The sequence below is a fragment of the Crinia signifera genome, chromosome 5, assembly GCF_055691185.1.
Source record: "Crinia signifera chromosome 5, ASM5569118v1, whole genome shotgun sequence".
NCBI classification, from domain to species: domain Eukaryota; kingdom Metazoa; phylum Chordata; class Amphibia; order Anura; family Myobatrachidae; genus Crinia; species Crinia signifera.
Window position 1 is genome coordinate 290,539,066 of NC_139221.1, and position 19,438 is coordinate 290,558,503.

The 19,438-nt window shown below is 40.5% G+C and overlaps 1 protein-coding gene across 5 annotated transcripts in view; it reads right to left on the reverse strand.

Moving 5' to 3' along the window:
- MYO3A (myosin IIIA) overlaps window positions 1–19,438 on the reverse strand; it is a 199,572-nt gene that overhangs the window by 115,963 nt on the left and 64,171 nt on the right. For all 5 annotated transcript variants that reach the window (XM_083189240.1, XM_083189241.1, XM_083189243.1 and 2 more), the window contains one exon: window positions 13,305–13,460. In XM_083189240.1, the coding sequence (XP_083045366.1) occupies window positions 13,305–13,460 (156 nt within the window). The remainder of the gene's footprint in view (window positions 1–13,304; window positions 13,461–19,438) is intronic.

Consider the following 19,438-nt stretch of genomic DNA (forward strand, 5'->3'; position numbering starts at 1 on the left):
GACATGGTGGGAATCAAACCTATGACCTCAGTGCTGGGAGGCAGTAATGCTGACCATTACACTATCCGTGCTGCCGGAATGATCATTTTATCCCTGCTATGTATAAAGAAACTTCTACAAGGACAGCACTTTTAAAGCCACACTGTCCCTTTGAATTTATTTCCTGCAAATTGGAGGAGTTTGTATTTTCTAAAGACTCTTCCACAATATCTGACAGCGTTGCAGTGGAAATAATCATTTTAACATGAGTATCCCTGCAATGTATAAAAATAAAATCTACATGGACAGCACTTTCAAAGCGTACAGTCTCCCGATGAATTTATTCCCAGAGAATTGAAGGAGTTTATATTTTATAAAAACTCTTCCACAATATCTGAAAACTTTGGAGAGGAATTGAAGCTACAGGAGAGGGATTGCAAAATCCCTCTTCTCCCCCCAAAAATAAAAAAACAGCAATTTAGTGACACTTTTTATAACTTCTTTTTTATAATTTACCAAACTCATGACATTATTTTTTTTATCTAATGTGCTTTCATTTATATAAAGTATTTTTTAGTATTAATATATATTTTTATTTGTTTCATAAGAATTACATTATAGTTTTGCATTATTGAAATACATTTTGTTATAATAAATTAAGTATAGCATTACTTGTTGTTAGGCCGTTCATGTTTACACACAATACAGATCACCTCTAAAGTAAGGGAAGATGTTCCATTCTAATTTGTATTTATTAATTAATTTTTTTAATTTTTTAATTGAAACACTACCATGCTTTGTACAGTACATATACAGTGTTGTTTTCTTTAAACAATATTTATAACAGAAAATAACTGGCAATGTCTTGCAAGGATAAATACTGTATTCTTCACTATTGGTTGAATATCACTCATTTTTTAAATTCTCATTTGTTATATATAAAGAAATTAGAGATCTGCGGGTTTGGTTTTACCTGGATTTACTCGGATCTCAAAGCGGAATCTATCCAAAACATATGGCAGCCGATAGCTTATCAGAAAAATCTGAACTTGCGATAATTCGGTGATATGAACCGAGTAAAAACGAACCTGTACATCTCTAAAAGTAATTTATCTTTCTTATTTAATACATTATTCCTTCCACTATGTATATATATATATATATATATGTAAATAAAAAGAAAACAACTTACAAAAGAAAAAAAGCCTACAGATGTAAATACTTAGGGTATATACCATTGAACAGTCAACTTCACAAACCTTTGCTCAAGGAGTTGCCAAAGAGACATTTTTTGAGGCTAAAAATAAATTGTAGTAATCAGGAGGTTTGCCAAGAACAAAGGCAAATGATGAAGAAGAACTTCTTGAATAAGGGCTAAAAAGCTCACTCCCTAAAAACCATCATGGAGGAAGTCTGAAGCAAATGGAAAAGCAAACCCTGAATTTCAATTTTACCTTCTTCACTACATTCAATAAAAAGCACATAAAAGTGGAGAAAATTATTCACAAACATTGGCACCTTTTACAAGATCTAATTCTTAACCCCTTACCGACGCAGCATGTTTTTGCCTTCCTGACAGAGGCCTTTTTTTCAAATCTGACAGGTATCACTTAAGTGGGGATAACTTTTTTTTGCTTTTACTTATCCCAGTGATTTTGAGATTGTTTTCCCGTGACACATTGTACTTTAAGTTAGTGATAAATTTTGGTCGATACAGTTTTTTTTTTTTTGTGAAAAATACCAAAATGTCGTAAAAAAAATGAACATTTTGCAATTTGCAAAATGTTCCATTTTCTGCTTGTGAGACAAATAATCATACCACTCAAAATAGTTAATAACTAACAAAGACCATATCTATACTTTATTATTACATCATTATTTCAACCTGCTTTTAATTTTTTTGGACACTAGGGGGCAGCAGAGTCAAAATTATGCACATCACACAGTAAACGCTGCTTTTGGCTGTTCACTTTTGAACAGCCAATCGCAGCGATCGCCCATGGCAGGGGGCATCGCTGCCCCCCCTGGGCAATGAGGGAAGATGTCTGCTGTCAGGGACAGCAGACATCGTCCCTCTGTCACCGCGTCCCTAGACGCGGTGACACTTTGAAGTCATGACGTACATTTACGTCATGTGTCGGGAAGTACATCCCGACCATGACGTAAATGTACGTCAAATGTCGGGAAGGGGTTAAGGATGCAATATCAGAAAAAGCTAAATTTGTTTACAGAAAATCCCAAAATCTGAAAGATGATCTGGTAAGAAATATACTGCCAGAAGAAAAAATAGAGCCAATGTCAATAGAGCCAATAGAGTCAAATTAGAGCCAATGGATTTCACCGGAGTGGGAACTGTATAGGATGTAAAACCATCAGAACACAAAATTCAAAAACTACACAAGTGGAAGTTAACAACATAAAACTTAAAATAGCTGACTTCATCACTGTAACACTTGAAATATAATCTATCTGATCAAATGTTTGGATAGAAGAACCTGAGCTCTCAAAATTAGAGTATCCGAACATTTAAGAAATATAAAAAAGGGACTTATATCTCATAATTTATTAAACCATTTTAAGGAGAAGCATATTTGCTCCCCTCTAGAGATTAGAAAATTCATAGGAATCCAGAAAACAAATTCTAATTGGAAAGATAGAAATGTTGAAAAAAATCTGGCAAAAGCTGAAATAAAGACTTTATACAAACACAAGACATTACTCCCCCATGGATTGAATCAAGACATCAAATTGAAATGGTTCTGGTAGAAAAAGTATAATGAAACCAAATCAGCATATCCCTCAAAAAAACTCCCTAATATTCAGCTCCCACTTATTTTAACATCCCCAATGTATGAAAACTTCCCTCTCCTATTTTTAAATATGTTAACACCCCCTTACTATAAGTAATTTGAAGATTCAGTATATAAAAATATATATTTATATAATGTAAATCTCTTTCTAAGGCTAACAGAGATCCGCAAACACCATCATGCATGTATATGATTTCACAAGGCATCACTACTCCAGTGAACCTTCATATGAACATCTGGGAACCCATCATGAATGTCCATGTACCCAGCTAAATGCTAGACATCGTGGAACCAGAACGTCCACGCAAGCATGACTTCCGGTGATGGAGTACGTGTTTTGAAGAGGAATCATCAATGATGTGGATGAACACCCAAATTCACATATTAAACATTTTAGAACATTATTTTATTTGTTAATATATGGATAGACTTCAGAGATGTCACTTCCTGTCACTTGACCAGAACAGGAAGTGATCATTATCTAAACAGTTTCAAATAAGCCTTCAACCTGCACAGTGTCCTTATCACGAGGAAGAGATTCTCATCTCAAAACATGTTGATGGAGGAACAGTGCTGGCTTTTCTGCTAACAGCACAGTTGGCAATAAGGTTAATGTATCTGTGTTGGATTACTCCCAGTCCTATCTGGATTGAGGCCTGAGAGTATGGAAACCACATTTATCACTGCCTATTGCTTGAAACTAAAGCTGTATCTCCTACTTTGATTTTATGATTTTACTTTATTAATTGTTATTATGTATGCTGTATACTATTAAAAATAATATTGAAAAGATACCTTTCTGAGAGTTTGAGTTGTAGGTGATAAGAACCAAGTAAATCCGAACCTGCACATCTCTAATAGTAATGTATCTTTCTTATTCATTACATTATTCCATCCACTATGTAAATACTATTCTCCCCGTACTTGCGTGGGTTTCCTCCGGGTACTCCGGTTTCCTCCCACAATCCAAAAATATACTGGTAGGTTAATTGGCTCCCAACAAAAGTAACCCTAGAATGTCTGTGTGTGCGTGTACATGTGGTAGGGATTGTAAGCTCCACTGGGGCAGGGACTGATGTGAGTGTTCAAATATTCTCTGTAAAGTGCTGCAGACTATGTGTGCGCTATATAAGAAACTGGTAATAAATAAATATCTAAATATAAGATTTTGTTATTATCCAGAAAACCTTACTGTCCATGTAATATTTTCTGCTTTTTTATTGATCTCATACTCATAAAAGATTATTAAGCCAAAAATGTTTACAGGGTGGTCTCCAGTGATTTCCCTTATAGCAAACCAATGAATATGTTTCATGGAATTATGGAATTACATTTATTGAGAGATAATGGCCCTTATTCTGATCGGTGCGGATATATCCGCGTGCGTTCGGCCCGCCGATGTTTTGTGTCTGCGCATGTGCAGAGGCGTCTCTGCGCATGTGCGAGCGGGGCGTACGGCCAAATCCCGCATGATATGTGAACACTCCGAACAGGGGGTGGAGAGGGGCGTGAAGGGCTATTTGGGCTCATTACCATATGCATACGCCCCGCGTTTCATGGAAGTTCCCATGAAAACGCTGGACGTATGTATGGTAATGCGGCCGTGACGCACGTGTAGGGGGCGGACATATGACATCGCCGGATGTCAGCTGCCCGCCCAGATCCCTGCTTTTGCACGGAAAAATGTCCGTGTGGTCTGAGGTTGCGGGTGCTGGTGGAGCACTCGGTCCTGCATTCGATGGTCTGCGACCATCGAATGATGGGGGAGGTTCCCTTAGATGGAGGAGGCGTATTCCGTGAAAAATACACGTGCGGTCCGTTCGGACAGCTTCTTACCGCATACGGACGGAGTTGGCGATCCGTATGGAAGGCGGGGTTTCGCACGCACGGTCCTGGCCGCATAATCGGCTCCGGCCGCACGGATCAGAATAAGGGCCAATGTCACTTTTGGGTACAGTATATTGAACTTTTTTTTAATATAGTTTGTATCCTTTCCATATCTTTAGCATCACCACAGATGCCATTTTGATCAAGAAAATAGAGGGACACTAGTCTGGATGCAAACTTGCATGCAATTCCAGCTACACACACACACACACACACACACACATATATATATATATATATAATATATATATATATATATATATATATATATATATTATATATATATATAGGTGACGCAAGTTGGATCTCCCACTGACGGAGCTGTGGAAAGGACTGTGCTGGAGCCTTGGTCCGGATCGACAGTGCGGGACATTGCCGGCGGTACCTGAGGTCTCGTGAGTCCAAATAAGATCGTAACAGCAGTATTGCCAGTGGGAATCTTTTTATTGAAATCATGTGGTAGTCCAGTCCACAGCTGATGGATTATCTGGTACGGGCAATATACCCCGTTGTTTTATGAATTTATCAGCGTCTGTTTTTTATGAATAAAAACGGTAATACACCATAGGCGCCCCCTTTGTCTTCCTCTCTTTCCAGAATCTTTGTCTTTGAGCCGTTGGGATCAGGCTCTGACATCAGGGAGCAGCTGTCCTATATTTGAATGGACTAGTGTATATGGTCTTTGCTTAGGAAACAAGCTCAGCGTTACCCTCTGTGGTTTTACAGGTGTCAGCGCACCCTACCTAAACAAACTGCCTTATATATATATATATATATATATATCGATGTGTGTATGTGTGAATGTTCCCTATGGACTCCAAAACGACCTGACCGATTTTGATTACATTTTCAGGCAATCTTCAAATTAGCCCAGCAGGTGATCCTGTGAAGTTTGGTAGAGATAGGATCAACAGAATTTTTTTTGGGGTTTTGGCAATTAATTGATCGCGCCACGAATTAGTTTCCATTCTTACCGAACTTCTGTCAAATGCAACTGAATATTCAAGCCGTTGTCGACAACGTATTCCCAAATCTAACAACCAACTACAAAAATCCGGATTGGCTGTGCGAACGTGCAATTTTGGCACCAAAAAAGTACAGTATGATGTCAACAAGCTCAATGAGCAAATTCAATTGAAACTGCCTGGCAAAACAGTCAAATACAAATCCATTGAATTTTTGAATTAATTGGAACCACCCAGAATGCCACCGCATGTATCAACATTGAAGGTTGGATCACCGGTGATGCTTATTCGCAACTTAACCTCACCAAAGTTGTGAAACAGAACCAGATTGACCATCGGCACTGTACCTATAGATATCTGCTAAAACTTCATCACAAGACCGCCCCCATCCATGAGAAGTCATCTGGCTATAGATAACTAGTGCTTCTCGTGCAAAGCCATGGCGGGTCACTAGTATATATATAGATATATATATCTATATATATATATCTATATATATGGAGACAAATGGGGTTTTCAGGGTGCGCTAAAAAGACCTTATATAATTGAACTGTACAATTCAAATGACAGTAAAAAACAATTTATTAAAAAGTTGCTCACAGGAGCGTAGCAGTTTATAAACAAGGTCCGATTAAAGATACTGTGAACTGATAGTATAACAACAATCTGTACACTTAAATGGTAGATGGATGTCCATAAACGTCAGTTAAGTCCAACGCGTTTCGTCGTTCACACGACTTCCTCAGGGGCATGGTATAATACGATTGTCAAACGAATTTATGGTTGAACTCTAGGATACTCCTAGGAAGCGCAATATTTTGGCTGTAGAGACTTGATGGATATACAAATATAGGCGTGGTGTCCACTAGCCGTAGTGTATATGGGTATGGAAATATAGATTCTCGATGTGAAAAAAAAGGTATTTAGTCTTCCAGTCAATATAGAGTGAACTGCTAGGCTCCACAATAGTGAAACTATTGAAACTTCACTATTGTGGAGCCTAGCAGTTCACTCTATATCGACTGGAAGACTAAATACCTTTTTTTTCACATCGAGAATCTATATTTCCATACCCATATACACTACGGCTAGTGGACACCACGCCTATATTTGTATATCCATCAAGTCTCTACAGCCAAAATATTGCGCTTCCTAGGAGTATCCTAGAGTTCAACCATAAATTCGTTTGACAATCGTATTATACCATGCCCCTGAGGAAGTCGTGTGAACGACGAAACGCGTTGGGCTTAACTGACGTTTATGGACATCCATCTACCATTTAAGTGTACAGATTGTTGTTATACTATCAGTTCACAAAATCTTTAATCGGACCTTGTTTATAAACTGCTACGCTCCTGTGAGCAACTTTTTAATAAATTGTTTTTTACTGTCATTTGAATTGTACAGTTCAATTATATAAGGTCTTTTTAGCGCACCCTGAAAACCCCATTTTTCTCCATTTCTCTAACCGGGTCCCATCTAACAGGGGATCCTTTCAGGGTTGCAGCTCTCTCTGTTACTCCCATTGAGCGCACTGTGTGGCCCCCCCTTTGCCATTTCCCATATCTATATATATATAGATATATAGATAGATATATCTATATATATCATGAAAAATGGCAGGCGGCAGCACTCCGTAGGATTTTTTATTTGTTGCAAAAACAATACTCCAACGTTTCGGGGACTAGCCCCATTTCAAGGTGCAAAAGACTATCTATATCTATATATACCAAGGGTGTTTTCCTTGTTATATTGAACTGAATGATTGACCTCAAACAGATTATTAAATTGTCGAATTGTCATTTGTCTGTGATTATTACAGTTTTTTTTTATATCTGGTGGTGGAGCTACTGTATACAACAGTGGCGCACTCTGTTTCTGCATTATATATATATATATATATATATATATATATGGACCTGCCAATTATTAGTCAATGGCATAGCAAGACCAGCACTGTACATTTTGAGAGTTGATGGGTAATTCAGAGTAGTACAAATACATCTGTGCTGCATGTAAAAGAAGAGACCAGACTCCAGGTTGGTATTCACACATAGTGTATGTACTGTACAGCATAGAGGTTGCAATCTTTTGTGGTTTGCACCTGCTTCTTGGTAGGTCCTGAGTAATGATGTAATGTAATGATGATGATAGGCTGTACATGACATCACCATGTCATAGTAACTGATATCTCAGCATGTAAGTATTCTCTGGCACCTACACTGTTACCATTTATTTTTCTACTCCACATGCGTATTTTTCCACCATGAATTTTCCAGATGAGACAATTTCACAACTCTGTAGAATGGGTTTTAATAAGGGCACAAGGCTCCTGGAGGTAAAGCACAATCCGGCACCCATTAGAAAAGGTCTAGTTGGAAGGCCTAGTGGGAGTCATTGAGGTTTTTATTAGGAAAATCACAGCCTCATGGCCATGCCTCTATGACATAATACCATAATTTTCAGCATCTAACAGTCCGCGAATTATGACGACTCATAATCCCAAACATCAACTTCACTAGGAACTGGTGAGATATATAAGGCTGATCCACTCTTCCAGGAATCTAGGAGAACTTCCACAAAATAAGGTCACCTAACAGACACTCCAGGACAAATAGGTGCAAGTAGTGGTAGCTCCAGAGAAGGTGCTGCAGCACAGTTCAAAATTCAAATAGGGGAGTCCCACCATTGAGCAACACCAGTGAGTCAGTTTGGAATGGCAGTTGGTGTTTCTCCCCTATTTGAATGTTAAACTGTGCTGCAGCTCCCCTTTGGAGCCACCACTGGGTACAAGTATGCACCCATGATTTGCTGATACTGCTTCTGTCCTAGGCACTGACCATTTGTTAAGTATATACACACAATACCACTCAATCAGCCAGTGTCTCCTTCCTGATATCACCACTTGGAGGGAATTTGCATTTCATTTCAATCCCTTCAGCCAGTGTATGGGTGGTTGGTGAGTTTTCCATACATTTTGCCAGAAACGTTGATACAGTAGATCTGCAAGATACATTGCAACTGGTTGTGCTGCGGGACCAACGTAGTCCACAGATATATCATGTGTACACACTCGCTGGTACACTACAGATAAAGAACCCAACATTTTTTAAAAGAAATATATCTATTAGTCATAATTGCCTTCTCTGCCAAGAGGTTCCTGAAAATTGGGAGGTGTTCCTGCCCCCTTGGAAATTAGGCCAACATATCAGATCCACCTGAAGCCCCCTGACCCAGCCACCAACTTACGGAGTGGTTGCACTTGGTGGCTGATGTACTGGTAAACTTATACAATGTGGTACTTAGCTATGATTATGCAAACACACAGTCACAACTAGAGATGTGTGCTGGCCTCCATAGTTGGTTTTGGTTGTGGATCTGAATCTTCCTCCAGTTTTTGGATCTGTATTTGATCTTGCCAAAACTGCCCTTGTTGGTTTTGGCTATGGTTTTGGATCTGCATTTTTATTTTAAATCATAAAAATCAGCTAAAATCACTGAATGTTTGTGTTCTTATTGTATATTAACATCAATTACATTAACTTTCACTAATTTCCAGTCGATTTGGACCACCTACAAGCTCACGACAATATTTGTTGACAATATTTGTTTTCATCCACACAGGGTGGCAGTTTAATAAATTATAATATATATATATCTATATATGTATACTGATGTGGACTTTTACCTAGGAAAACACTAAGGACCTTTGCGCTGGGTACTTTTGTTCTGTATATATCTATATATATATAGATATATATATATATCTATATATATATATATATATTTGTGGTATAAGATCGCACTCCATTCAATGAAAAAAGCAACTGCCAGGGTGATGTCCAGAACTTTGTAGAAAGTCCATGTATATAGACGATAGAAAGGACTCACTCTCCAGACTTATTTATGCAAATAAAATCAGCTGTGTATTCATAATTTTCATATGCAGCAGAAATAAAGTTGATACTCAACATTAGCGTTTCAGTCCGAACAGGACCTTCATCAGGAGTTAGACAACAAATGCATCCATAATAGGGTGAAGCACAGCGTGGACCACAGTAGGAACCTGCTGTGTGGTCCACGCTGTGCTTCACCCTATTATGGATGCATTTGTTGTCTAACTCCTGATGAAGGTCCTGTTCGGCTTGAAACGCTAACGTTGAGTATCAACTTTATTTCTGCTGCATATGAAATTTATGAATACACAGCTGATTTTATTTGCATAAATAAGTCTGGAGAGTTAGTCCTATCTATCGTCTACAGTATATATATATATATATATATATATATATATATATATATATATATATATATATATATATATATATATATATAGTGCTATTTTTCAGCAGGCTCCAGCAGGAACTGAGGCCCTTATTCTAGTTCACTCTTTCTGACAAAATATTTCTTAGATGGGCACTGCAGGTGCCCATGTGCACTGCAGGTGAGGCAGGTGTAAAACCCCACCCAAATCTAATTATCTCTGCTCAAGTAACACCTGCCTCACCTGCAGTGCACATGGTTTTCTCCATCTAAGAAATATTTTGTCAGAAAGAGTGAACTAGAATAAGGGCCTCAGTTCCTGCTGGAGCCTGCTGAAAAATAGCCTTATATATATATATATATATATATATATATATATATATATATATATATATATATATATATATATATATACACATATAGCTCACTCCCACGGTGGCACTCCAAGGACGAAATAAAGAGTCGACACACACTGTATGTGTTCAACGTTTCAGTGCTGTGCACTTTTATCAAGAACAGTGTTACACTGTTCTTGATAAAAGTGCACAGCACTGAAATGTTGAACACATACAGTGTGTGTCGACTCTTTATTTCGTCCTTGGAGTGCCACCGTGGGAGTGAGCTATGGATACCTGACTTCAGGTTTTTTCTGGAAGGCACCAGGCAAGATAAAGCACAAAGCACTTTGGAGTGCCGGCCAGACGCCCGGTATATATACATATATATATATATATATATATATATATATATATACATATATATATATATATATATACATATATATACATACAGATACTCCCCAATGGGGAAAACAGCACTCACCAGACTTGTTGAATGTAGTCACCGGGGTTAATGTCCCAATCAATTTATTCAGTCAAATAGGAAGCCTGCCAACGTTTCGGTCCCTTCAGACCATTCTCAAGGCAGCACAGCAATTCAAGTGATATATCCAAGGTGTCAAAGGGGTAACAGGGGCGCCCCTGTTACCCCTTTCACACCTTGGATACATCGGCAGGCTTCCTATTTGACTGATAAATTGATTGGGACATTAACCCCGGTGACTACATTCAACAAGTCTGGTGAGTGCTGTTTTTCCCATTAGGGAGTATCTGTATTTATATAGCAGTGTGACTTCTGGCTACACTGCTATTTATATGGCACCCCAGCGGCTACCTGATCTATGAGGGTGAGAGTGCAGGTTTTGTGTATATCTATATCTATATATATCTATATAGATCTATATATATCTATATCTATATCTATATCTATATATATATATATATATATATATATATATATATATATATATATATATACTTGTGCATATCACAGGGCTTACAGCTCTGTAAGGTGTTTGTAAAAAAATGTGCACCAAACAGTACAAATAATATTTATTAAAAAAAAAAGCAGCAGTCACAGCACCGTATAAAGGCCTGCAGTCACAGTAACTTATACACAGAAAGGTACAGCCTGCAGTCACAGTACCATATACACAGTGGGGTACCGCCATTAGTCACAGTAACATATACACAGTGGGGTGCAATGAAAAATGAAAATAACTTTAAAAATATTTTTTTATAACATTTATATTTTTTTATTTCAAACTTGCGGTAACAATGGTGGGATACAGACAGCAGTCACAGTACCATATACACAATGAGTACAGACAGCATTGACAGTACCGTATACACAGTGGGTACTGCATGCAGTCACAGTAACTTATACACAGTGGCAGTAAATTTAAGAAAATAGTTATTTTTTATTTTCTAAAACTTTTCTTTTTTGTGTTTTTTATCTTTTTTTTTGGGCGTTAACAAAGGCAGACTGCAGTTACAGTACCATATACACACTGGGCTAAGATGTGCAGTCACAGTTATATATACACAGTGGGTACTTTTATATTTTTAACACGAACATATAATAGGGTACAGTCAGCAGTCATACTACCATTAACAAATGTGGAGTATGGACAGCAGTCATACTTCCATTAACAAACGGTGGAGTATGGACAGCAGTCATACTGCCATTAACAAATGGTGGAGTATGGACAGCAGTCATACTACCATTAACAAATGGTGGGGTATGGACAGCAGTCCAAGTTTTCGAGAATCCAACGTCGGGAAGAGGGCATTCGGCCTCATTTCAGGATCTAAGTCTGAGCGGATCACCAAAGATCAGAGCGGTTCAGATTCCTATGAATCCGAACCGCTAATCTCTAGTAACACCCTACTAAAGTTTTCTTGTGCATCATCACACCTATTTTCCACCCCTATGACAAATCACGCCGTTTTCATTGCCTTTCAATGGGTGTGGTATGGCAGCTCGATAGTCGGGATTCCAACAGTCAGTATACAGACATTGGACTGCTGATACTCTGACAGGGGGCGAGTGCATTGAAAACCCATGCAGTCTTACTGCTGTCGGTGGCTCGCTGCAATTACCTCAGTTTCTATTCTTCCTCTATGTGGGAGAATATGAGGGAGAAATAGCCCTTGTAAATCGGGACCATCATAACATTGACTGTTGGGAGGTCATCCGGCACCCCTTTCAATGTATCGACCACTATGCTATTAGTAACCATGCTTTAGAATACCCACACATACTGTCAGTATCAGATGAAGCCTTCGGGGGGCCAGGGGCAATTTAGACAGGGGGGCCCCTTGCACTTGTCATTACTGGCCGCAAACTGCATGGGAGAATATTACACTGTCAAAACACAGAGTAAAGGCAGTATAAACTTGGTCAATTGGTCAAACATACACATACATACATACCACATGAGAAGCCTGTGTTTGTCCCTCTGCACCTTACTCTGTAGGAGACCTCACAGTCCCAGTGCTGCCTCTGATTAAAAACCCTTCCATGACTAGGCTGCAGCTGCTGTTCTCCATGGGCCTGAGAAGCATGTAATGAGCTCCACCAATCAGAACTCAGCACAAACGTCTCAGCCTCTGACCTCTGGTGCAAAGTGTCATGGAACTTAGTCAACTCCCAGTAATGCACTGCACTGTGCCTTGGCTCCCGATGCTCAGCACCATTAATCATTGTCACATTGGTAGATAGGTGAAACTGCAGCACTAACCCACTCCCATGCACAAAACCTTTAGCTAAAAAAGGGGTACTGACCCCTTGTCATCATCACCAACTACAATTGTTATTTTTGTACCTCATGTATCTTATTATATACTTCCCACATTTCTAGATTGTAAATCCATTTGGCTAGGGACAAAATTACCATCCATTTCATGTGTTCAATTTATACCCAGCTACAGGGGAAAAAAATAATCTTAAATAAAATCTATTTAATTCAACCTGTGATGATTAAACAAATTCCAGTGACAGTACTGTACTTCCTGCAGCACATTCATTGTAACCTGGCAAGTAGGAGTGAGTTGTTTACCTCTTCTTCTCCATTATGCCCATTTGCTGGTGGATATCTATGAATTCCATTAGCTGCTTTTGAAGTGCTTTTTCATTCTGTTTAATTTGTCTAATAAAAGCATGTTCCAAGAGATCACAAACCATGGGGCGTTTTTCAAAATCTTTGGCAAGGCACCTGAAAAATCAAGTAAATGGGAATAATTATAGCAACAGTTTGAACTATTTAGATAATAAAAAGCCGAGCAGTTCTAAAGATATATACAATATACTAAATCCAAAAACAAGGAGGGCGCATTCACAGACTTCCAAGGTGCAGACTAATGTATTAAAAAAATCAGCGTTTCGTGGATGGTCTCAGGAAGGCACCTTGGGAAAATCTGGAGTGGTGGTAGTATATATATATACAGTATACTGTATACATACACAGATATTCACATTATATGCACATACACAAATATTCATATTTAATACTTTTAAACACATTATTTATTTATTACCAGCACACACATTCAAACCGTTTCGCACAGGTTTAAATTTGTCCCCATCCCTGATAGGCCGTAATCCGCATGTGAAAACCCCCGCAGTGAGCGCAAATTTTTAACTCGCTGCCATAGAAACCCTGGGTGGGCCCCTGCAAACTCGGGCGTTCCCCTACTTGCTCGGGCTGGGCGGATGACGTCACATAACGGCAGTGCCCGCCTTTAATTCGGCCATCAATATTCAAATAAAAAGTAAGTCCTGGCTTAACCATCAAATGATTTTTCCTCTGTGCGGGCGCATGCAGCAGATGTGGAAGCAGACATAACCGCTTGCAGAGTAGCGAGGGGATACGGCCGGCAGTGGGGCGTGCATTTAAAGGGGAGGCATTAATCTGCTCGATAGGCAGTGGATATATGCAACCTAGCGAACAAGGCTGAATTGGGCCCTTATATTCCCTATAACATGTACACGCACACATATCACACTAGTAAGTAAATGGACCCAGCATATGCCGGGTCACCTCAGCCATGCTCTGCTCCTATTGTCTCATCATACTTCTCCCTTATTCCTGGTCCTATACCCTTCCAATGCTTTTTTCTCCCTTTGGGGCCAATATGTTTCATTTTTTTCTTTTATAAATAAATATTTTATTATTATTATTATTATTATTATTATTATTATTATTACTCATATGGAGGATCTGCACATAGTGTAAGGCTGGAGTAAGTTTTACTGGTGTAACAGATGGTGGCCTAAAGACACAGAAAGCAGGATTGCTACATATGTAGACATGACAGTGAGTATAACAGTCCTTGCACAGTTGGAGGCACAGATGTAGACCTCAGGAAAGCCAAAAATATAAGGAAGGCTGCAACTGCTACCAACACAGAATCAGTCCCTATGGGGATAGATAATGTCCCTCTTGACAGACTCCACCTCCATAACACACCCCATCTTCATTAGGACTGCTACCAGAACTTTCACATGCTAGTTTGCCTTCAAAATCCATCCCTGGTCAGGCCAATGAATGAAACCACTTACGTGTACCATCTAGAGAAACTTACGCTCAATAACTTGCAGATTACTCACTGGCCAACCCATAGAGATCTTCATGACATTAACCTGTCCTTATGTATTCCTAAACACCTTGTGGGTGATTAAGATGTGGATGCAGGGAAGACATTGGTGCAAGTGTCCAATGGTTTCCCTTTGTGCATACATCCAGGCCGCAAATGTGCCATGATGGATAATGCACAGAGGTGCATGGGTGTTTCTAGGACTAATTACTAAAGACTCAGTTGCACTGACACTGTTGGCCATGGTCACCTGGGCATTCTCTGCCTGCCACTGGGCAGAGATAAAAGTGCAGCCAATAATGCGCTCATAGTGCACCCCCCCACTATCCACGTCACCCCAAAGCGTGGCGAGCGGCGGAGGAACTCGCCCTCCCGACCTTTTCATACCCCCACTATCCACGTCGGCATGGAGTTGAATTTATATAGTGGATAGTGGTGGGGGGTGCCTAAATCTCATTGCACCTCATAGAAGTGTATAGCAAAGTAAATGGCATCGCACCCTATAAAATTGCATGTGATCGCATGCAATTTTGTGTGCGGTGCGATCGCATGCAATGCGATCCGCCCACGGCAAGAGAGCAGTGAATAAATTACATAGGAAAATCGAATCGCATGCATCGCACTAAAACGGGACATGCGATATGATGCGATTTTCGGAAGCAGAATCCCCCACTAAGCACTTTGCTTAGTGGGCTCCCTTCAAATACACAAGTACCAATTAGTTTTTGCTTGGCAGCATCACTAGTACTTAATTACTGATCCTGCTCTTCGACTGACTAATTGTGATCCATACCAACTCACAATAATTACAATATTTACATGGTGGCATGGAACCTATTGAATGTTATTAAACAGACACAAGTTTTAATGAAAAAAATTACAACTTTGACTCAGACACACAGATTTATTTTTCTACACACTGCTCCACTTAACTGCACATATACTGCATTATAGTAACAGTGTCAAGAGTTAATATAGCTACTGTATTAGGAGCTCTGGGCTGCACTGTGGCTGGAGAGACAGAAGAGAGGATATGGCTGGTGAGAGAAAAGAGTGCTGACTGGTGAGAGAAAAGAGTGCTGACTGGTGAGAGAAAGGAGAGCTGGCTGGGGAGATGAAGCGGTGATGGCTTCAGAGACAGAAGGGGTGCTGACTGGATAGACAGAAAAGGGTTCTTGCTGGTTAGACAGAAATTAGTGTTGATTGGTTAGGGCCTGGTTGGTGAGGAAGAAGGGGGTGGCTGGAGAGAAAGAAGGGGTGTCGGCTGGAGAGAATGTACTGGCTGTAGTGAATGTGCTGGAAGTAGTTTGTAGCTGGAGAGACAGAAGTGGATTCTGGCTAGAGAGACAGATGGAGGGCTGGCTGGTAAGGCAGAAGGATAGCTGGAGAGACAGAAGGAAGGCTGAATGGAGAGTCATAAGTGGGCTGACTGGAGAGACAGAATAAGAGTTGGCTGGATACACAGAAGGAGGGCTGGTTGGAGAGACAAAAGGTAGGTGGTCTGGAGAGACAAAAGTAGACTGGCAGGAGACACAGAAGTGGAGCTGGCAGGAGACACAGAAGTGAGGCTGCTGTAGAGACATGGGGGTATTCAATACCGGATCCCAACTGTCGTTACGTCCAGACAGTCGGAACCCTGGCCCGTTTTCGGCTCGCTCGCCAGTTTGCCTCTGGTTAGGGGCCTAGTTAGTCAGTTCCTGGCCTCTTAGTTGTGTAATTGAAGCCTTGGTGTGCTACATACAGTAGAGGCCCCATTCCTTTCCTTTATTACAGCTCTCACTGTAAAGGCTGCTTGACTCCCCACAGCCTTTCTTTCAAAGTGGTCTCTGGTAAAGAGCTAGAAATGTCTAACAGCACAGAAGATACCAAAATTAAGACTTCCACGTGATGGTATGCCGATCCCTGACTGTCAGGACCTGGAGCCCCTCTGCCCCACTATTATGATGGGAGATGCAGGGACCCACAAGTGGGGAAGTTATCATCCCACCAGTCTGCAGCATTAACATTTTCACACCACCAAAGCCAATGATGATGCAAAATATTTTTCAATTCTCCAACAATAATGGCAGATTCTCATTTTTTCACTAAAATAATAACTACATTTCATAAAATAGTAAATCTGTGTGTGTGCTGTATAATCTGGAAAAACACACAATTACTGATTTGAATAGTTCTATTTGAAGCTTAACCGCAATTTTCTGGCAGAAAAAATGACCAAACTCCTACTTTAGTTTGCATCAAAGACTTTGCATACATGGAATACATACGCAGACATAACACAGGCTATGCAGAACAAGTATTTTATTATCCATCATGAAGTAAGCCTATGCCTGTATGTTATACCTCCTCTGAAGTGCATCCTCTGTGGGAAGGAAGAATATCTCATATATTCATTGGCCTGACCATCCCTGGTCAGGCCAATGAATGTAACCACTTAAGTGTACCATCTAGAGCAGGGATGGGGAACCTTTTTTGTGCCAAGGGCCATTTGTATGAGGAAAAAATCCTTCGGGGGCCATATGTAAAAATTTCTGTTACAAATTGTCCTGCTGCAGCTGCCCCACACTCTGTTGGCTGCCACTGAATAGGACTGAAAGTCTCTGGCTGCTCTTGATTAAGAGGTATCTCGTGAGAACTACCGACCTCTCGCGAGAATTCCCCTGTACTTGACTCACGGCAAAGCCGCCATGCAGGTGGGTGGGCCATTCAGAGCAGCTACAGGGGCCGCATATGGCCCCCGGGCCTGAGGTTCCACACCCCTGATCTAGAGAAAATTACGCTCAATAAATTGCAAATTGGCCAACCCATAGAGATCTTCAGGACATTGACTTGTTTTTATTTATTCTTAAACACCTTGTGGGTAATTAAGATGTGGATGCAGGGAAGACATCGGTGCAAGTGTCCAATGGGTTCCCTTTGTGCATACATCCAGGCCACACATGCACCATGATGGATAATGCACAGAGGTGCAGATAAAAATTGCATGACAATCCATGCCATGACCATGGGTGTTTCTAGGACTAATGACTAAAGACACAGTTGCACTTACACCGTTGGCCATGGTCACCTGGGCATTCTGTGCCTGCCACCGGGCAGAGATAAAAGTGCAGCCAAAATTGCGCTCATAATGCATCTTTGTATGCACATCGAAGACCTGCATCACAGCCAATGAGCATCACAACAGGATGACCCTGGTCATGGCATCACCATAAAGATGCAGTAGCAGCTGTGGAAAAGTCTCAGCCACTATTTTTATAGCATCCATGCATCCAGCTACAGTCCTACGGGACTCATAATATTTTACAGATCTATCCAGTGTTAGAGATGTGCACTGTCTCCTGTGTTTTGTTTTTCTATCTGTATTAATTCATTTGGTTTTGGTTCTAATTTGACAAAACCACGATTGCATGTTTTGGTTTTGAATCTGTTTTTTTAATGACAAAACCACAGTTCTGGCTGCAAAATCATGAAATTTGGGCATGTTTTGGTCCCTACAGTGTTATTTACCTCAAGTCATTCTCAGTCGATTTTGGGCCATATCATATTGTCACATATGTGTCAGTTTTCCCATGTATGCCATGGGTCATTGTAATGCTTATCTCCCACAGTGTAACATTGTAGTGAGCCCAACATGACTACCTCACCTGGTGTGCTTGTGGATCGGAAGTAAAATACGTGAACCTGATGGTTATGGTGGGACCTCACTCCGAGCATTAGGATGCTGTAATCACCCATTTTGTGTCCTCTCTTTTAGAAGTAACCTATTCCACCCAGGGTAATTCTATGTAGTAAGCCCAACATTGCTAATAACCATTCGTTGGTTAAATAGTTGCCCCGTTGAAGTTTTACCCAAAATGACTGCATCTAGGGATGTTCCAACCCAACCATTACACTAAATACATTGGTGCGTGAAGCACAAGACAGCAGATGGCACTGGTCCTCTAGGAACACATGCTCCTGCTATCTCCCTGTCACTGCAGCCTACGGTAAGGAGGCCACAGCAGGCCAGCTGAAGAATGAACAGAGCGCCTAGGGAATGGAGCCTAGGCCAGCTGAGTGAGTTCCTTTACTGGAGGAGCCGATGGGGCTCTTTATGTGCTGTAAACTGGACCATGCTGCACTGCGGACACTTCTGGGGAGGGTTCTGGGGAACCCTCTGTCCAGCTGGCAGTGAAGTTTGTAGCTCATAAGCTACCATGGGCTACATCTGTTTTCAGACAGAGGTAGCTGCGGGACCAATAAACTGGTAAATCAGGCAGTATTGCATCCCCCATCGAAATCTATGGAGAGCGTGGCTGTGTGCAGCAATGGAGAGATCACAGCGTGTATCAGAGATACCTCCTGCTGTTCCTCCTACATACATGTGGGGGGTACTCAATATTTGCAACTAGCCCCTGAAAATGAGTGTTTTGGGGGATATACTGTAGCTACAAAAATTATTTGATAAATAGGTATATGATGATAAATTCATCACTTACCATTACCAGACGTACGGTATCTTTATCAACTTGCTCCGGTGCATAGAGTGCTTTCACCATTGTGAGCATGCAAGACGCAACTTCCGCATGTTCTGTAGCCAGGCTGGGTGTGTGTGCAA